This window comes from Drosophila nasuta, chromosome 3 (genome assembly GCF_023558535.2).
Source record: "Drosophila nasuta strain 15112-1781.00 chromosome 3, ASM2355853v1, whole genome shotgun sequence".
NCBI lineage: Eukaryota > Metazoa > Arthropoda > Insecta > Diptera > Drosophilidae > Drosophila > Drosophila nasuta.
The window spans coordinates 39359394-39381177 of record NC_083457.1 but is presented as its reverse complement, the minus strand read 5'-3'; the positions used below and the strand labels follow the sequence as shown (position 1 = coordinate 39381177).

Below are 21784 nucleotides of genomic sequence, written 5' to 3'. Positions count from 1 at the left end.
ACAATTTGTGGCAAGTTCGTATTTCGACTACTCGAATTCGTTGACATTTCCGCAGCGAAATCAAAGAATGCAACTCTCTGTGTTTGTATAATGATTTCCTCAACTGTAAGTTCAGCTTATGCAATCGTCTTTATATTTCGTGATATGTCTCTTGTTAGGCAGCTTAATCAGCAATGTCGCTTTCTGACCTGGCTGTGCAAATGTCAACGGCTGGCTGCAGGGCACACAGCCAAAAGCTGTCTATAGATTTATTAGGTTTCTGTTTTCCACATAAAAGAGAAATTGAAATCGCCCGCTTGTTGTTGTTTGGCTTGTCTCTGATAAGCCGATACAAAAACAAGCAGGAAAGCTACAGGCGAGTGTGCTCGACTGTGAAATACCTGCTACATTATTAATTTTAAAGTATATATGTATATAATTAATATATTGTGAAAATACTAAAAATATAACATATTCAAAATATACCACAGAGTGCAAAATATACCAGAAGGTAACATAGAAAAGTATTTTCTGAATACATTCAAAATAGTGCGGTTTTCATTTTAAAATATACCAAATTGATATACCGCAAAAATACTAAAATTAAACCAAAGGCTAATTTAGGTATATTGATACATTACTATATTTAAAATATACAAAGTATATCTATATCTCTTTTAGCTTTTGAGATCCAGATGTTCATATGGACAGACGGACAGACAGACGGACATGGCTATATCGTCCCTGCTGTTGACACTGATCAATAATATATGTATACTTTATAGACTCGAAGTTTTCTTCTTCTGCGCGCTACATACATTTCCTGGAGGCACAAATTTATAATACCCTTTTACCCTATAGATAGCAGGTATAATCAGTCACAAAGACAAATGACAGTGAGGTTCATTTAGGGTTTAAAGCGGGTTTCTACTCTCCGTTTGCATTTGAATGTTGTAAACAGGCGCCGTATATTGAGTGCTCTTGAGATTTATTGGGTCGGCTACCTTTTTCTTTTTTCTTCCATTTTTTAAATATAAATTGCGCCTGACATTCAATTAATAAAGCCAAGTACAGCAAAAGTTCAAGCTGTCGTTTTCATTTTTTTTTGTTTTTCGTGTTTATATGATTTTAATTTCGATTTCGATTTCATTTCAATTGGCATTCAATTGCAGTGCCAACAAAAAAAAAAAAACAGAGAGAAATGCCAACCAACTCTCAAGTGGGCGAACTGAAATTGCTGTTACACTCTTTGCGTGCATATTCATGATTGTGTCTGCCATCATCGTAGTTGTTGCTTTGTGCTGTGTGTGCTGCTTTTCATGTTTTCCATTTAGCTCTTTAAATGTGGCACACGTCGATGCTATCGCCACAATTTTTTTTGTTTTAAATGCAGCCAAAAAAAGGCAGCTCAAATTGTTTCCGGTTTTGGCTATGCAATTTCTATTCAACGAGCGAGCTGCTGTCAAATTTCTTATTATTAATACGAATTTTATTCGAACTCGATCTCAACTGCAATGCAGAGGCGATAGACTCGAGATTCCAGTTCCTAGTTTCGGGATTATGCAATATGCGTAGGGGGATTAATTTGAAAGTGTCGCAGCAAGCAATGCGCATACGCCCAGGCGAACTAAATGAAATATTGCGTATACGCAGCAGCGGTAACTGCTTTATATCAGGGCTAGTTTACGAGATCTGGCTGCAGTTACACCAAAAAATGTTTGTGTGTGGGGGCACTTAATAATTCAGCTTGTTTACAAGAATATTTGCTGCGCCAAACAAATTTATTGTTTACAGCAGCAAACGAGAAATATTCTCTGTATTCTGTATTCTGTATGCTGTGCCAAATTCAACAATAACGAAGTGCGGAAATACTTTTTAATTGGCTTTTAATAAATGATACGAGCGAGTCCGCGCGACTATTTTGTTTATAAGATTGCGCTGCAATTGATATCAAACATGCAACACGTTGCTCCCGTTAAACACGTTCAACAATTTACATCCGCGGCACTTGCCGAGCGCTTTGAAAGCCGTTTTGAGACTGAGAACAGCCGCCAAAAAAAACAACATCGAATAGGCCGACACAGTAAATAACAACAACGGGGAAAAAACGACTCAAATGAGGTGAGTTCAGTTTGTGAGTTGAATTCAAGTTGAGCTGTGTTGAGTTGAGTTCGTTGTTGAGTGAAATTCGTAAGCAAGCGAGCAAGTTGTAGCTGATTGTTGCTGCTTGTTGTTGCCGCCAACTCTCGGACAAAGATCGTCTTGTTGAACATGGCAGAGAAGAGACATAACAAGGCAGGCAAGGTGCCATTTAGGCTCCTCATGCAATTATGAACTATTTTGACTGGCGGAAACTGGTTGAATGACAGTCAGACTGACTCGCTTATGTTTTATGCAGATAACTGCGTTACGTTCCAGTTGCTTGTCAATCTCCGCCAGGGCGTTAAGGTGAGCAGCAGCACACATTGTGGGCTGCTGTTTGTGAAGGAAATGTGATATGGAAATTCACAGCCAGAGTAGTTGATACGAAGTTGATATGGAAATTCACAGCCAGTTGTCACTAGCTGATATGGAAATTCGCATCCAGAGCAGTTGACATTAGCAGTTGACAAACGCCGCATTTGGTCAAAGCAGCCCTAAATTCTTTCCCCATTCACTTGTTTGATTAATTGCCGACTCGGAATCTGCGTGGGTATTTTGTCTAGTAAACAAATCAATTGAATTGCAATTAAATAGTTAACTTCAGTTTATCAAGCAATTAAACAATTAAGCAGTCAAGCTGAAGTGGAAGTGAAGTAAAGTTGCAGCTTGCAGATAATTTAGAGTCTTCAGATCGCGTTGAGCACGTAAAATTCGCACTGACTCATTAAACTTGTTGTACGCCTCATAAATTATTTTTTAGTAATAACTTCTGACAAATATGCCGCAATTATGGTCGATAAACGAAAAGACAAATAAAAAAGCCTAAGTCGAGTGTGCTCGACTATGAAATACCCGCTACCTATTGTGAATAAAAGCAAAAAAGAACAGTATTCAATTTAAAATATACCTATTATCCCTATACCAAAAATACTAAAAATACTAAAAAAAAAAAGAACAGTATTCAATTTAAAATATACCTATTACCCCTATGTCAAAAATACTAAAAAGAACAGTATTCAATTTAAAATATACCTATTATCCCTATACCAACAATACTAAAATTATACCAAGGCTACATTTGATACCTAAGGCTAAATTTGGTATATTGATATAGAACTACATTCAAAATATACCACAGGGTGCAAAATATACCAGAATGTCAGCCAGAGCAACTAAGACCCGTAGTAAGAAGAGCAAGGAGGCACAAAGTTGTAATACCCTTCTACCCTTTAGGTAACGGGTATGAAAATGTAGTATTTCCATATGAAAAGCATTAATTTAATTCAACACGCTTATCGGCAATCTTTAATAATAATAATTCTTCGTTTGCCATTTCATTGTTACGCAGCCAATTTAAAAGCCACAAATCATGAGAGCAGCAACAAGTCGAAAATGAAAAACAAGTTCTATACAAAAATATTCAAATAGTTATAAATAAAAAAGTGTTTGCGTTGAGTCATGAGGTAGCGAGTGCTTAATGTGGATCTGTTCAACAATTTGCCACGAATTAACATAGATGACAGGGGATGATTCCGAAGGCGTTGTCATCATCATCATCATCAGATCAACGATAATGCGCTGAGAATTTATGTGTTGGGGAGAGATTTGTTTTTGGTGTTGTCATGATGTAATTTGTGGGCCATTGAAACGCAATAAAAATTAGCAAAAATCTTGGTAGATAATAAGTATTTGATTAGACAATTAGTTAATGCCTGAATTGGTAATGTAAACGACACTTGTCTTTCTTCACGTTTGGCTAACGACCCACCTTTAGACAACATATACGAATACACATTGATTTGAACTGAACTGAGCTGAGTGAGTGTATTCAAATGCCACTCAATTGGCATTCACGCTCGTGTGGGATGCGTTCGTTGCCGTTGACATTGATGTTAATTTCAATTTACACTGCAACTTTAATTTATTTCCTCTCGTAATTGGCAATGTCAGTACTTCCAATAATAACAACAGTTCCCCCCATTTTTGGTAATGCCTTCAATTGCGGCTAATAAATGCGGCCACGTTCCGCGTTGGCAAACGAAAGTGTCACGGCCAAATTTGGTACGTGCTCTTAACACTTTATCTCCTCTCAGTGATATGACAATAAGTTCGCGTTGATCTCGTTTATATTGTTGTATTGTTTATCGCAATAAATGTAGCCCAAAAACTGAACTCGAACTTATTTGCCATAACTAAATTGTGTTTGCGGAACGCTTCAATTGAAAAGGCGGCAGAACAACAGTCAACAACAGAAGGCGCTTGTCATAATTTACACCTTTTTTCTCTGTTGTTGTTAGCCATATAATGTCGTCCACCTGTGAGTTCAGGGCCTCAAAACAAACACACACACACACACAATCGAAAGACAGCTGGGCAACTGTATCTGACTTTAAGCGTGGGCCGATTTGCCACTCTTTAGTCATTACTCGCATATCGCTTCGCATCGTCGTGACAATGAACTTGCTGCGAACCGAACTCAGCTGAAATGCACTGACTTATGTCAGGCGTCAGATCTCAAGCACCAGCAAACAACAAACTTGGACACAAAGTGCTCGTAACGTTCAAATTGCAGCCAACAAAAGCAACAACAAAAGCAACAGCAACGTGTAATGAAAACAGATATCGTCGTGCTTCCATACTATACTATATATGCTCGTACTTTATGTTTTTGCCGGCACAACTGAATGCAAACAGAAGAAACTGGCTTCAGGCTCACTCTCAGACTCAGACTCTCACACATTCACTCGCTTCTCATTCACGTTGCACGCACTCAGCTGTAGCAAGTTCATTAGTTGACTACGAACAACGTTTATCAAGGAACTGCACTAAAATATACCCTATAGTGAATAGTTTTTTATTTTATTTGAAGTTCATATCATATCCTTAAAGTTTATTCAAGAAATTGTAAGGATTTATCTTTACCATTCAAATAGTTTTCGTTTTTCCTTTGAAATAGGGAATAGTTTGAAATTTTTATTTGACTTCCATTCGCATTTGGATCATTATAAGAATTCCAAATAAAGTATGTTAAGATAAATCTTTACTAATAAAATAATTTCTTTTTTCATTTGGCTTGCAAGATTATTAGATTATATGAATTCTAGTACTTGTTGTCAACTATTAAAAAAGTTGTTTCATTCCATTTGAGTTCCATTCGACGTTTTTATAAGAATTGTAATTTTTTATCTTACATATTTAAAGCGACTACTTTCAGAAGCTTTAAAAGTTGCCTTTTTGATTCCATATATTTTACCAGAGTTTAAGCTTATTTTGAATGCTGAAAGCTTTTAAAGCTTCGAGATTCACACACTTTATTTTAATATTCACTGCACGAGACTTATACTCTACAATCAATATACCCCTTTTGAATGCCCTACATTTATACAGGGCAAGCAAATACGCGCTAGTTATTTATGTTTATATGCCAGTGCACATCGGAGATTTATGAAATGTGTCGCCAGTTGGTAACAAATTACGCTCCATGCGCAATTAATTTGGCATAGTATTAAGCATACTCCCAGTAAATGTCAGCATCCTCCCCTTTCCTTCCCCCTCTCTATCTCATTTAATTGCCACCCAACCAGTTGTCGCAGTTGTCTCATCACTGCACTCAACATGCAGTCAATTTTTTTTCCTCAGCCGCCCAAAAGTATGCAACATCTTAAATATAGGAAGAATATAGGAAGATTGTTTGCTCACCTGCGCGAAAAACTTCGCCGCAGCCATCGCAACGGGATGCGAACTGCGCATCGTAGCAGTTGCCGCAATAGATCTTGTCGGCCTTGGCGCCAAATTGCTTATCGACCAGGTTCAGATTGCATTTGAAGCACAGGAAACAGGCCTCGTGCCAGTGCTTGTCTTTATAGGATAGATCCTGTGAAAGAAAATTCGAGTTTTCAAATATTTAATAAATGTAAAATAATGTGAACCAGATTTCGAAAAGTGCTTGTATGCTTGTTATGGAAATGATCCATTGAATGCAATATTGCATTTCGTGCATTCTTCAAAAAGCTTTCAAATTAATTAAAATTTAGATGTTAATAATTTCAAAAATTCCTGAATATCATATTTTTCATACCATTTTTTTATAAAGATTGTAATTTAACGAAATTTTTGGTTCGAAAAGAAAACATATCTTTTTATCATTTTAAAATCATTGCAATCATTGAAATTAATTGTAGAATATTTTGTAATAGTTTGTTATTTGAGAAAAATAGTTTTCTTATATCTTTTTTAATAATTAACATAAATATATGGGTAATTCCATGGCGGAATTTGTCCTATGAGAGACTACATTGAAAATAACATAAACTGAAATAATTTTGAAAATAAAAAAAAATTATTTGTATAGCTCTAGATAAGTACTTTAATTAGAGCTAAGGATGGTTTTGGAATTTTCTTTCTGTTTTGTTTTCTGATGTGATAATTGCAAAAATTAACCAATTCGTACGCAAAACCAAAAAATGAACGAAATTAAAATTAAAATTTTTAAATTTGAAACATATTATTAGAATATAAATTCATTTTAAATGTAGAAAATTAAATAATTTTTGTTTATATAACGGCTTTGTAACTATATGACATTTATAGTAAAATCAATATAATTCTTAGGTCTATAAACTAAAATAATACAAGACTAAAAGATTTTGATCATTAAACTAATAAAAAACCAATGATCTATTTCATACAAAGTGTAGAATATCTTAAAAATTGTGTCCGTAAAAATCTTAGATCTTTGAGCTAAACAAAATATTATATATGACCAATACTTTTGTTATTCGCCATATATCGTAGCTATTCTTGTTGTGTCAATAATCATGTTTGTTATCTCAACCATATGTTGTGTGTGTGTGTGTGAGTGAAAAGACTTACCTTCGAATCGATGCCAATGATCTTGTTGCACTCCTCGCACGTATTCGCGAACACATTCTCGTAGCACTTGATGCAATAGGGATGATCGTCGCGGATGACGTAACGCTGTCCAGTGAGGCTCTCGTCGCACTGCCAGCAACAGAAATGGCCCGAATGCCAATCCTTGTCCATGGCCTTTGTGTACTCGCCACTGAAAATTAACTGCAAATAAACACAGAGACAAACAAAAATAAATAATCAAAGTACTGCGAGTATAAATATTCCATTCAAGTGTTTGCATTTCCATTTTTCGAATTTGCGTGTGGGACAGTGTAAAAATGTTGTAGATTTCGAGTATAAGATATATACGTATGGTATATATGTATATAGTATTCATAGTATTCATTTGGTATAGTATGTTCGTGTTTCTGTGGCACTACTCTCAATATAATATATCAAGATCTGTATGTATATATAATGTATCTGTATCTGTTGTATCATGTATGTATTCACTTATTTTTTCCTGTACAGTCTTTCTGATTTGAGTTGTGAGTTTGTTTGTTTTGGTGTTTTTTGTTGGGTTGATGTGGAGACATAGATTAGACATTTATAAGACAACGACAGCTTTATGTGGGTACCTTTTAGTAAACATTTTTGCCGAGGAAAGAAGGTAGTAAACGTGTCGTTTTGTAAAAGTTCGAGTTATGCGAGTACTTTGGATAGTTTGCTTGTGATCGATTTGATTTATATTATTTTTCGAATGAACGTTTTTGTGCATGAGAGTTTTTGAGTTGTAGTTTTTTTCATTATTTTCTTTTTGATCGGATGAGAGACAATACAAATACATATATAGACGAGGGAGCTACAACACGGCCATCCAAAATACCAGAATAATACCAGAGAGCGTCTTTCGAAAAGTGACGCAAAACAAAAGAAATGAAATTTCTATGGAAAAATGGAAAATTCTTTCTAGTTTTTTGCGCCCTTTTTGCTAAACTGAACTGATTCACAAAACTTTTGATCCACAGCGGAACACGTAACACGTTCACCTACCCCCTTTCCTCATTGGAGGCATCCACCTCGGTGATTTGCACTTCCGATTCGCGACGTTTCGACGTTTTTTTGACCTTCTTCGTTTTCTTGGTCTCCGTCACCGTTTGCATAATTTCCACGTCCGCCATTTTCCTAAACGATTTCTGTTCTTTTCCCTGTATGGATCGGACAACAACTTTGCACTCCAATGACCGACTGAACTTTCTAAATTTATTATGTACTCGAAAAAAAGCGCTGCCGAAAAAAATTTGAGTTTTCGCGTTTACGTTTTGGACTTTCCCGAGTCGAGATGCCAACTGGCGCGTGTGTTTCACAAAAATATTTGAAAACGTTTTGAAAAATCTCGCGCAATCGCTGCGATGCGTGTATCTAGTTTCGCCCCCAGAGTCAAGTGTAAAAATAAAATCTCGGGGAGTGCCATTGAGAGCCAGCGAGCGCAACAGCAGCCAATTGAGCGCAACAGAGAGAGCGAGCAAGTGCACAGATCATGCACAGTGTGAGAGATAATACAAAGAGTGTGTGTGAGAGAGAGAGAGAAGTGGGGGACAGAAAGAGAGTGAATTGGTATAACAAATTGGCTTAGACAACGGCCAACGGGGCTAATCATTAACGGCATTATTGAATCTTAAATGCAACGTCAAGTTTGCAATTTCGGTTGTAATATTTTATACACAGTTCTATAAATATTTCAAATTTTCAGGTGCCAAAAGAAATTAGAATAGACAACGTACAATCACACATGTGTGTGTTGGTGTGTGTGTGTGTGTGACACACACCTGCAACTGTCTTGGGGGAGACGCTGTGTCCCACGTCATTTACATACGCATGCGAAGCTGCTCGTCGTATTGAAATAATCATTTTCGGAAAAATCATTTTCTGTTTTCCTTTTGTTGTTGCCTCTGCTAGCGCTTGTGCACACGACACACAAGTCTCACACACACACACTCTCGTTCTCTCTCTTTCTCTCAGTCTCTGTCTGTCTGTTTGGGAGCATAAATTCCTTGATTCCGTCTGGTCTGCAGCAGCAGCAGCAGCAACAGCATCTCATGCCACATGCAACTGAACGTGAATCCATATAGATTTTTAATTGATCTTCTAGGGACAGCAGCGAGTGAGCGAGCGTGGGCAGCATCGTATATAATTAATATGAGTTTTCTTTTTTTTTCGCTTTTTTCCCGTTTCGTTTTCGCATTTCTCGGCAACAAATTTGTTACAGCAACTTTTGGCACAGCGACAGAGAACATTAAAATGCCAATGGAAATCGTAATAGAAAATTACAAACAGCTGCACTGGAAAAACATCGCTTTGAGATACTTTTCCAAAAGACATTGTCTAAACAAATTGTGGAACAACTTGATTGATAATTGAAATGAGCCAGAAGTTGCTTCCAAAATAAATCAATAGTTCATTTTGCAATTAATCTAATTTTCGAGTAAATCAATCTGTATATGTGCCAAAGATTCGTAGATGTATCTGTATCTGCACTGCATTTGAATCTTTAGTTTAGATGTCACAGTTGACACGTCTGTGTCAGCTGTATTAATGCGACAACAAAGGGCAAGTGGCCAAGGCAAATAAATAGTAGTCGCTGAATAAACATTGTTAATAAACACATTTAAAAATTACAAACCCGTTAAAACAAATAGGATGTTGGCATTTCAATAGCAACCAATTTGCAGACACACCCAAGGCAAGGTTGATATAATATAATACTATTAATTATCACATCTCTTTGTGCACTGAACCGCACATTTTGTAAATTTGGCAAGAAAATAATATGTGAAAAGGGCGAAAGCTATGCAACCCTTGTCTGTGATCTTGGCTAATCATTAGCCTTGTCAACAGAAACCATTTTTCATCTACAAAAGTAAAACTATTAGCAATGCATTTCAAAAATATCTAGGAAAGAAATTGTGCCTGAGATATGACATTGCACTTTTACAAAATATATATTTTTGTTCCTATGTAATTTATCATGTTTTTTCTTTATATGATTTTTACTGATATAAGAGAATGAAGATCTAAATAATGATGCAATAATTTACATATTCTTGTACTTAATACACTTAATAAAATAAATAAAATACAAAAAAAAAAACTTCTTTTTATTAATCTGAAGACCTTTGAAACTTGCTAAAACCTATCATTTATTTTAGCTATATTTCTTTCCCTTTAACAAAGTATATATATTGAATAACGATATTTTAAAATGTTGTGTAGCTTTGCCAGATAATAATTTATTCAATTTAAAACGAGACGTAAAATTTTGAAATGGCCAATTTCATATCGAGAACAGACTACAATATTTTGTAGTCTCTAAACAAGAACTATACCCTGTAAGACGTATCTACAAACATGTAAAGAATATTAGACGAGCAGGGTAAAGATACATATATATTCATATGAAAATATAAATATGGGTAATTCCCTGCCGAAAAATGTCGCTAGAGCTAGAGATTTCTGCAACTTTGGTTGCAATCAGATAAAAATTGATGTTTAAGAGATACTCCTGCTAACTTAGTTCATTTGGATGAAAATTTCGTATACACTCGACTGTAGCTTTATTACATATTTAATTTAAATATATTAACCCTCAATTTTAACCATAATCTGCTCACTATTGCGTGCCTCCAGGGTATCTTCGAAGCAGTCAAACATTGTCTGCCTTAGGCCAACTAAAAGTAGTTTTAATTATAAACTAAGACAGAGATATGTAAAATTTTATAACGATCCAAATTTATGAGTGAGTTCATGTGGATAATCACACGCAGAGGCAGACACACAAACACACACTCTCAGACATGTGAATAGTGTTATAGTATATAGAAACACCTCAGCTCGTATTATATTAAAGCTAGTGCAGACAGTAGATTGAGCATGTGTGTGGCAGGGGCAACAACAGCAACAACAACAACAACAAGAGCAAGTGCAATGGAGCAGAGTGTAATGCAATCTTGAGTTTGTCTATAAATAAAAATGCAGTTCGCGAAAATATCTTTTGATAAAAGTTGGCGTGTCGTGTGTGTGCGCTTCGCACGAGAATTGCGTTCAGCATCGGCGGCATTCATCATTTTGCACGCAGGCGTTAATTGGGTCATAAATTCATATATTGCATATATAGTATTTTCATTTTTCCAGATTATTTTTATACAATTTCGCTGGCTGGCATAAATCGACGGGCGGCAAATGGTCAAATTATGGAAATTAAATGTCTAGCGTTGATTTTTTAAGTGTTTAAAAATACATTCGAACTGTAGATTGGAAAAACTGCGTCAGTGGGTCGATAAATGTTTGATCTATATGATGCTGATGATGATGATAATGATGATGAGTTCAAGTTTAAGTTTATTTTGCTTGATACAATTCTGACAGCGGTTGTTCTCATGAAATAAACGATTATAAATAGCAGATATACTTTTTCATTTTGTTGTTATTTTGGCCATTAAATGACATTTAACCATATCTTGCACGCGGCACAAAACATCATTAATTTATTTTGTGTGTGTGTGTGAAAATGTGTTGCAGAGGCGTGTGGCAGGCAGGCGAAATAGTCAGCCCGTTAAAACGGCAAATTCGCGTTAATAAAAAACAAGTATGGGAAAAATGTGTGCATGGAAAAATGATGGGAAAATCAACAGCAACAACAAGAGGAACAGGAATTTAAATGAAAAGGTGTTTCATTTTAGTGGCACAGCGGGCAGAGAATTCTGAAATGTAGAAATATTCGGATATTTCATTTGCCAGCACAGTTTCAAGTGAATTTCAAATTATAATTTTGGCCAGCAAAAACATACAAATATATAAATTAGACTCATATACGTATGTTGCAGATAAATAATGCCAACAAGTACAAATAGCTGCAAGTTGTGACGCATCGATTGATCGACTAATAAATACCCGTCTCAGGAGTTCCCCAAGCAAAAAGTTCTGTGTTTTTCACACGTGTAATACTCCACGCTTTCCATGTGGTCGGTGTGGGTATTAAAAAAATATTAAATGAAAATATCTGGCAGCTTTTAAGTGCGCCAAACGTTTGCCCCCACAGGAAAAATGAATTCATGTCAAAGACAAACTATTGAATAAGACTTTTTGGCAGCGAATTTTGCATGTTTTGCTTTTTGCTAGTATGGATACAGAAACAGAAACAGATAGCCAAACATTACGCAATGGACTTTTACAGCAAAAAGGCCCTGTGCTCTTTTGCAAAAGGAAAGAACGAAAAAAAAACAATTAGAAATATAATAACAAAACGAAGAACAAATGGATTTGAAAGACCCCCGCCACCAAAGTGGCCACAAAGTGAGCTACGTAAACAAATCACCCAAGTGACACACTTTCCTGTTTCTCATGTCATTAATATTTTAGCGTGAAACGCACAACAACAACAACTAAATTTAACCATTTCTGAAATACAAAGATTTTTCAATTTCTGATCATTTTGACAGCGGCCAACAGCAAAAAAAAAAACTTAAATGCAAAAAAATAAGAATCATTTCTCACTTTGTGTGGTCGCAGCTGACGATTCTACTTAACTTGACAAAGGATGTGACATGCTAAACTTGACAACATTATTTCAGCGGAACAAACGCAAAATTTATGAGATATAAGTGCAACACATTTCATTGAAGCAAGCGAACTTCTTAGAAAAAACAACAATAATAAAGCGCAAAACAAATCCCATTCAAAATTCAAATGCATCAATTGTTTGTTGCGTATTTTTTGTAGCATGCTTTTAGGCATTTATTGTTGCCTACTTTTAGGGGCAGCATTTAAATGTTGAACTGCAGACAACTTTGTAAGTCGCTAGCGAAAATTCAAAATATTAAAATAAACTTGATACAAAAAATACGAAATATGAAAATTCATTCCACATTAAAATGTGTCATCGAAATGTAGAACACGCATAATAAAATGCACAACTGGGGTGCTATTAATAACAATTATTCAAGTTGAATTCCATTCTCGAATAATGCAAATTATACGGAAGATAAATGTATTTCGCCCAATGACAGTTTAAGTATGTACGTTTTGTGGCTTTTCACAAGACTATTAAAATAATCCCATCAAATGACTTATGTCCTCCCGTCAGTCTCGACACATGCTCAGCGCACAACAATGACATCATGCGACCGAAATCAGACCAAAAACAAAAAAAATTAAAATAATATAAATGTAAATCGGGCCAAGTGAATGCACAGTTGCCACATTTAGGCAAAAACTGAAGCACTTTTTCAAACAGACGTTTTGCATAAAAATACAAAAAAAATCAATTTGTGAATGAATTGAAAGAGGCACATAAACATATCAAATTCCAATTAAAAATATGCAAACATAAATTAAAATAAATATTTATAAATTGCAAAGAGTTTATATTATTTGAATTCCAAACGTAAATGGAATTTGTTCGCTAAATTCTCCAATCGTACACATATGGTAATTGGTATTTGCTACAAGTTATGTGCAATATGGCCAATTGTCTGGCGGTGAATGTCAGTGCACTTGGCGCATGTAGATATTTCGGCCATTCCGATGATGATGATGATGTAATTATTTATAGATATATCGGTCCGTCCGGGTGCACAACAAATGCGTCAGTCAGCAGCAATTTCTGAATGAATTGATCGACCGAATTGAAAAGATGCAGTACCTTTTCTCATTTTCATTATATTAGTTTTTATTGTCAAAAATCGTGGCTAATTTTATTTGGTCGTTACTTTTATTTAAATACATAAATATACATATTTAATCGTGCCCATAACACATACTTAAGACAGACAAGTTTTGCAATAAACAATTCCAATTTGTCGATAATATGGATCAGGATCAGGATCGGGAGACTTCCACTCCCATTCGATTCAATTCGATGCGATCTACAATGGGTGCTAAATAGTTTTTGTGGATTGATTTGTACAGCGTGCACGGTATTTTTGGGTTTTTTTGGCATTTGGCATTGGGCTTTATGAACATGTCTATAAGAAACAAATAAAGAGTTTAATCAAATGTAACTGAATCGTATAATCGTATAATAAATCGTATCGTATAATATAGAAACTGTTAAGCATGCAATCTCGATAGCAGTTAGCTAAAAAAGCGGATAGAAATTGGCGTCCTTCAGTATGTCAAATGTATCCACAACAGAGCGAGCTGGCGCCACCGCAGTTGTCTCCTGGTTATTTTCCACCTCGGTGCTCGGCATTGGCTCTTCAAAGGATGAGGCTGGTGTCAGACAAAGACTGTGTCCTACGCTGATGCTGGAGAGCAGATTCTGCTGCGTTGAAGCTGGCGTCAGGTTTGCGGAGACGGACACTGTGACGGGTGCAATCTCGGCGAGCGCTGCAGCCAATGCCCGATCGATGTCTTCCTCCTCAGGTTGCTCCACACTGATCTGCTCCTTAGGTTCCTTTGATATCTTCTTGCGTTTCTTGGTCTTCTTCTTTGAGGCATTTTCATCTGGGGCTTCGAACTCGGCAATGCCTTCGAGTGCCTCAGCTACAAAGCCTATGCTGCTCCTAGGCGAGAAGAGCGCTCCATTGAGTTCCTCATTATTCCCACTGCTCTTGGAACTGCGTCGGGAGCGTACTTTTCGTTTGGGCGCTTCTGTGTTGCATTCTTGATCTTCTCGGGTTGCCGAGCTGCGTCGATCGTATTGCTGATTGTCCGAGTCGTTGTCATCGCGCAGTTCCTCTTCGGTCTTCGAGCCCTTGCGTGACTTCTTCTTGCTCTTCTTCTTTTTAGGTTTTTCATTTAGAGGTTCTTCAATTGGCAGCTGCTCATCTTCCTGCTGGTGCTGACCATTCACTTCACCATTCTCCAGCTCTGGCTGCCCTTCCTCAGGCACATCGGCTAATTTCTCCCTCTCTGGACTGCGACTAAAAAGCGTTATACTTTCGCCGCCTAAACTAATACGACGCAAGTCCAGGGATTCTCCAAGATTTTCTCCGCCCTCGTACGCTAGCTGCTGCTCAGCCAAAAGCTCAACTTGTTTCTCATCTACATGCTGTTCCTCAGAATGCTTTGCCTCCAGGTCATCCTCCTGATCGTTAGCTGTTTTCTCCACAGTTTCTGTTGGCTCATTATCATCCAGCTTAAAGTTCTTACGCCAGTTGTACTCACGCTTTGGTTTATAATTTAAGTCTACCTCAATGTCATCATCGACCACGTCAACCTGCAACTTCGGGCTGTAGCCGTATCGAGTGCGTAAGCGAGTCGATTGTCTTGCCGCACCCTGAGCATCACCCAGATAACGCATATCGGTATCACGGCGTTCACTTTCCAGCAGACCAATGGAGATGTCAATGTCCTTGTGATGTCTTTGATGCTCTTCGGATCTATCCAGTTCTCTAGTCTTGGCCCACAGCGCATATCGTTCGCTGTCCGAACTGGATTTATCTTTTTCGAACTCACTTTGATCTGCATTCTCTGCTGTCAACTGTTCCTGTATCATCGTCTCGTATTCCCGCAGTATTCCCGATTGCTTGCGATTCTTTACCGCATCATTGTAGATCTGTTCGATGTAAAAGTCTGGATCGGAGAAGGCGCCACCCACAGCGCCATCGTCTATATTGTAGTCAGGTAAGTCTTCCACATTCTCGACCTCTTCCCAATCATCCGCTCCTCTATTGGCATAACGATCGGCGTTCCTTTCGGCCTCCTCGCACTCGGAGGTATCATGATGCGATTCATCTGTAGGCTGAGTGCGCTCATTGTTGTCCGAAATGCCCTCGTCCAACTCAAATTCGTACTCATCATCGTCGTCAATTTCCACAACAGTCTGACGCTCATCATCGCTATCATTGGTGCTGAGTTCGTCCATTACTGGGTAATCCCCAATTATGTCGTAATTGTAGATGGCGCTCGTCTCATCGAACTCTGCTGCTTCTGCTTCCGCAGCCAAAACAGCACGTGCCCAGGAGCCCTCCGTTAGATATTCTGACCTTTTCTCTTTCTCCTCAGTAAGGCTCACCTCCAAGTCGGCCAAGTCCTGGGTATAGAAATCCTCTTTAAGCCAAGTTCTTTTACCCGTCAATGAGCGCACTTCGATTTGAGATATATAAACACACTCATCACTAGGATACTCCTCCACAGGTTGCTCCTGAGCTAAAGAGTATCGCCTAAAGTGATGATATTCTTCAGGGTCTAGGTATGCAAAGGGATCTAGCTGAATTAAAGCCGAATCCGAGGCACGTCGCTCGCTCTCAAGAAAATCCGCATTAAGGTGACGTGAAAAGTCCTGAAAGTTTCCACTGGAAGCAACCAACTGGTCGAGCAACTGATCCTGAAGCTCTCGCTTAGCTGCCTCGGCCTCAATGTTTTTTAGAGCATGTGCATCCATTTCATCCCTAACTGGCGAACGACTCTGACTGCGGGAGCGATTAAATTCCGCTGTGCGATGACGCAGATCATCCAGTTGAGATGTGATGCCCATATCTATCGACTCTCCCACATAGGTTGATCGCTGAAAGCCACTGGCTAGCGCTTCCTCCTTCATGCGCTGCGTATCCTTCACCTCCTCGGAAAAAGTCCTTTCAAACTCGCTCGTCTTTGGCTTGGCACCGAGTCGTTTCTCTGCATCTTGTCCACTGGCTGTAATCAGTGAGTTCAGTATAGCAGCCTGGAGCTCACGTTGTGCTGCTGCCTGCTCCCTAGCCACATCTAGATCCATTGAAGGTGAGGGACTGCGCGAACGTCTAAAATGAGCCGCCTCCTCACGCAGTTGTTCGAACTCACTTCCCATGTCGAGGGATTCGCCAACATAGGTGGATCGCTTAAAACCACTTACTTGTAGCTCATCCTTAAGATTGCGTGCTGCTTCAGAAAAACTCCGTTCATAGTCGCTTGACTGCTCTGACTTCGGGGGGCGACATCAAACGTAGCTCCACCTCCTCGTTGGCTGTATTGAACTTCTGCAGCGCCTCCAAGTCAACCTCGCGTTGTTTCGTATTGCTTTTCAGTAACAGCTCCAACTCCTGACTATGCTCGGCATCTTCCATGACGAGCAACTCCTCTAACTCCTGCCTTTCCTCTGCAGTCTCTAGGTTGAGCAGCCTCTCTAACTCCTGGCTATGCTGTCGGAGTGTTCTTGCTTCCGATCCCTCCAAATTGAGCATAAGATGAAACTGTTGCGATTTATCCTCCTCAGACGTTGGTGACATGGACCGTGATCGAGACGGAGACAGAGAACGCATATCCCGACCCTCAACTTTCACTTCAAGCTCAGTGGATTCAACATATTCGTAACGATGCTCTACAACGAGACGCCTCTCGGGCTCTGGAGTTTTGGCACGCTCATCCAGCTGCGCGAAAAAAAAGTGTCGTTTTGCGCTATCAACTTCTCACGTCGCTTCTGCAGACTGTGCTCAAGATTGGCAGCACTGGGCAATGGAGATCTGGAGCGAGAACGAGAGTGCGAACGACAGCGATTCAAGCGCAGTTGCTCAAAGAGTCGAGCCATTGATTCAGGAGTATCCTCAGGCTCTTTTTCCACATCGGGATCTTCCATAACTTCAATGGAAATGGTAGGCACGACTGGGAAAGGGGCAAGTGGAGTTGCTGGCTCAACTGTCAAAGGTGAAGTCGAGGGAGAAGGACTTTTGGCTTTGGGAAGTTCCTCAGGTGGTATCGGCGATGTCGAGTTACTTCGCTGCAGGTCCTCTTGCTGCAGTTTCTCGAACAACTCATCGTTTTGTCTAATGCGCTTTTGACGTCGTGTTTCGAGGCTTCGTGCAATATTATCTGACGTAGGTAACGGCGATATGGAGCGAGAACGGGATCGCGAATTACGTTGAGCTCTCATGGTCTCAACAAACAGACGCATCTCCTCGCGTGTTGGAACCGGCTCAGAGTTCTCCATTTGCTCATCAACCAAAGCGTTAATTTCGATGACGGGTTGTGGAATAACCACGCTCAATTGATGCTCCACTTGCTGCTCGGCTTGGGGTTCCGATACCTGCTCCTCCAGATCCATTGCTGTGCCGTCCGCAACCTGGTCTTTCTGCTGAATACTCTGCTCCAGTTCAGCAACTGTGCGTGGCTGCGATGAACGCTCATCCTCATAGGCCATGGTCACCATATGCTGGCAGCCATTCTGTACATCATCAGCAACATTCTGCAGCTTGATTTGCTCCACTTTCATCTCAGTTCCATTGATTGAAGTCTCTAGCATTTGTAGCACCAGCTCGCAATTCAATTCTCCGGCCACTGGACCATCCGCTGTATCATCGTAGACTTCCAAAGTATGCTGATCATCGATATCCATGCGATTTGCTACGTTCTTCGGTTGTGGCGATGGATTACGCGATGTGGAGCGAGAACGCGAGGGATTCACTGAGGCTGTGAAGTCGTAAAAATCGCTGATTCCCTCCATTAGCAGACCATACTGATCTCGCCAAGGAGCCGTGTCCGGTTGCTGCACGGAGATGCTCGGAGTTTGCGGCTGACTGGAAGGTTGAGTTGCCTGCTGCTCCGATTGACGCCAGCGCTCCTCATAGTGATCCATTTCGTCTATGCGGGGACTGCGTCGCAGCCCAGGCGAGCTGCGTCGCGGCTGCTCCTCTGTTGCACTAGAGGTTTGCAGCTTCAGGAAGCGCAAGCAGAAAGCAAGAGGTGAAGAGGAGTACGCAGGAAATGAAGAGCAGAGAGCAGGTGGTGGAAAGCAGATCAGGCAGCGATAGAGAAGCATATGAAAGGCAAAGGGAAGCAGGGTTAAAGCAAGGAAAGAAGCTAGCCAAGCACTGCAACTTGACCACTTACATTGGATTTGATGTCGCTGCTGCTGCTCGATGGATCCGTCGCCTTGGAGCTCTCCGTGCTCTCCTTGTCCTGATACATGATAACACATTAGTCAAATCTCTTACACTGTCTTGTAAGTCAACCACTCACCAGTTGCTCCTTAGAGTGCTGTTGTCTTAACGTGTTGACCGCCAGCTCATTTTGTTCGTCTGTCGCTTCCTCGAACGAGGATGCATTCGGTTTGTTCTTGGGCAAATCGAGCACCTCTTCGCCCGAAGCGCGTTTCTCCAGATCCAACTCCTCCTCGTCAATAGATAAGGCCTTCTCCCGCTTCCAAAATTCCGTGTCCTTGTAGTGCTCCGGCATCACTTCGCCCCAGGGATTTGTGCTTTCCTCGCCAAGCATTTCCAGCGAACTAGTAACATCAGCCGGTGGCTTCACATCTTTCGCTGGACTGCGTTTGTGGCGCCTGTGATGAGATTTGACGCGCAACGTGGGCTCTGTCGTATACTTAATGGGATTGTAGTCGGCCTTGTCGCCGTGACGCAGCTCCTCTTCCTCGAGTGATGTGAACATTTTTAACTCCTCGTCCCGCGAAGCGCGCGAATCGCGCGATGAATTCGAACTGCCGCTCGAACGTCGCTTTTTAAAAGCACGTCGACGACCCGAACCATCTTCCCTAATCAGAGGACGACTCTTGATGCCATCCAGGGAGCGCAAATAGTCTTCGGTGTACTGCACATCGGGCACATTATCTTCGCCTTCTGGTTCCTGACGCTCCTCCTCTGTTTGCTGGTGCGAACGCTCCTCGGAGGGTTGTGTGCTGAACGAGGACTGTTGGCTGGAAATAGGCTCCACCGAGGAACCCTCATCGGAGACACCAGGAAACGTTAAAGTCTTCGATTTGACCATGTAGGGTTCCTCGCCGCCGCTGCCTTGACCCAGCTGTGTCTTCACACGCTGCACCACGAGAGGCTCCTCGCATTCCTGTTCGGGCTCCTCAAAGCGCGGCGGCACGAGCTTCTTGATGCAAGGTTCTTCCACCACAGGTACGGCGCCCGCATAGAGCGACTGTTCTTCCTCTTGAGCCGCCTGTAGCATGCGCTGATGCAGCATCACCATTTCCTCCTCGGCCTCCATAAAGAGGCGGGCGTTCTCTTCAATTGACTTTTGCTTGCGCTCGAGATCCGTTTTGCTGGCGGCTATGCGACGAGACTGCTCCAATGCAATGGCTTCCTCTTCGAGCTCGCTTTCCGTGGCACTTAACTTCCGTTCTCGCTCAGCGGCCAGCAGTCGCTCCACAATCTCGGCATCTCGCCTAGCCTGCTCATCCTCATCATCCAGCTGTAACAGTTGTCGCTCAACCTCCGCTTGCGCCTCCTCCTGCAGTTTTCGTTGCTGTTCCTCTGCCTCTTGAAGTTCCTTTTTACGTAGCGCCTCAGCCTCTTGCAGTTCTCTCTGACGTTCTTCCTCAAGTCGTTGCTCTTCTGCCGCGCGCAGTTTTCTTTCATTCTCCTCTCGTTCGCGTTGTTCCTCTGCCTCTCTGCGTTGTCTGGCACTTTCCTCTATTTCGCGTTGCCGTTTCTCCTCCTCTTCTGCTTGTATTCTACGCTCATTCTCCTCTCGTTGCCTCTCCGCTTCCAACAATTTCCGCTCGTTCTCTTGTCTTTCCTGCTCTTCACGTTCCCTGGCGTTTCTTTCGTTTTCCTCACGCTCTCGCTGCTCGGCCGCGCGTTGTTTTTCCGCCTCTAACAGCTTGCGTTCGCTTTCTGCTGCCTCCGCAGCCTCGGCTGCCAATTGCTGTCGCTGTCGCTCCTCGGCCAATTTAGCTTCGGCCTCCGCGAGCTGTTTGCGTGTCTCCTCCTCAATGTGTCGCTGTCGCTCCAATTCGGCAGCCAACGCCTTGCGTTTATCCTCTGGCGATTCCACACGGAAGCCATTACTATAGGCAACTCCATCCTGCATCACATTGCTGCCCGCTACCGCCTCTCGAGCTGCAGCCTCGGCCAACTCCTTGTCCAGTCGGTCACGCAAACGTGGCAACTCTTCTGCATCAGCAGCTGCATCCACTCCTTGCTGCGTGTTGGGATGCCGGCATGTCCAGTGGTAAAGATGCTGAGCGACAAAGGCAAACTCCAGAGCACCCAAATAGCCGATGAGCAGGGAGAAGAGCAGCTCCCCGACACCGGTGAGCGCTTCGTCAGCTGCCATGATAGTGCTTGCGTAATCCTCGCCAGTCACAAATGCACTGAGAGTGTGTGTTGATTCTTCTACGTATTATATAAAATTCACCACGCACTCACTTGGGGCACTCACTCTCGCGGCACTCAGGGCAAAATAGCAACTGATTAGGTAATTCAATTAACGAAATTTTCTTCGCATGCGAAATTTTTTTGTTGAGGAAATTTCAGCCAAAAACAAATAAGAAAATTCCGTAAATTTTGCCAAATGATTTTTGAATTTTCCTCGTGCAAAAATATTTTTCAACACTTTATCACTTTGAATTTGTTTAAAATTTATCGTGGAAGGTGCGAGGGGAAAAGCGCCACCGGAGAGTCAGTTGCACGCGGCGGAGGCAACACAGTTGTTGCCAGTTAATCGATCGTCTTGCAACTGATTAATGCGACTCGCTAAGGGCCCGACACTCAAGTGATTCACGCCAAAAACACAGCGCCGCTAATTGGCGACAACAAGCGCAGAGAATGCGAGCAAGAGAGACAAAGGCCAACAAAGAGAAAGATAGAGGGGGAGAGAGTGAGATAGAGAACACGCTCGCGGGGGCAACTATTTTGGCAACAGTTTTGGCAATTCGCAACAAACTTTGACAACGATTCTAATCAGCGCGCCATGTAAATTGCGAATGAATCGCAGCACACTCTGCGTACAACTATGAATATTACGAGTGTTATTCTTCAGCATATTCGCATTTGTTTCGCTTTTCAGTATTTCTTTCCTTCGCCTGCGCTTTGCTATTTATGTTTGTCTAATCATTCTTTTGCTGCGCCGGCCTTCGCCATTTGTTGCATTGCCA

The 21784-nt window shown here is 40.9% G+C and overlaps 2 protein-coding genes across 6 annotated transcripts in view; both read right to left on the bottom strand.

Annotated features, from left to right (window-relative positions):
- Window positions 1-21784, bottom strand: part of LOC132793544 (four and a half LIM domains protein 2) — a 70712-nt gene that overhangs the window by 4374 nt on the left and 44554 nt on the right. For 3 of the 5 annotated variants that reach the window (XM_060803516.1, XM_060803515.1, XM_060803517.1), the window contains 2 exons: window positions 6994-7194; window positions 5821-5995 (listed from right to left, as the gene is read on the bottom strand). In XM_060803516.1, the coding sequence (XP_060659499.1) occupies window positions 5821-5995; window positions 6994-7194 (376 nt within the window). Of the gene's footprint in view, window positions 1-1851; window positions 2007-5820; window positions 5996-6993; window positions 7195-8025; window positions 8337-21784 lie in introns of those variants that run through there. The other 2 variants (XM_060803518.1, XM_060803519.1) reach the window with 2 other exon arrangements.
- On the bottom strand, window positions 13688-21402 carry LOC132793543 (trichohyalin-like). Its single transcript, XM_060803514.1, is given in 5 exon segments — window positions 13688-16874; window positions 16876-17321; window positions 17324-18598; window positions 18775-18843; window positions 18904-21402. Coding segments are annotated over 5 exon segments (6618 nt in total). The 5' UTR covers window positions 20965-21402; the 3' UTR covers window positions 13688-14107.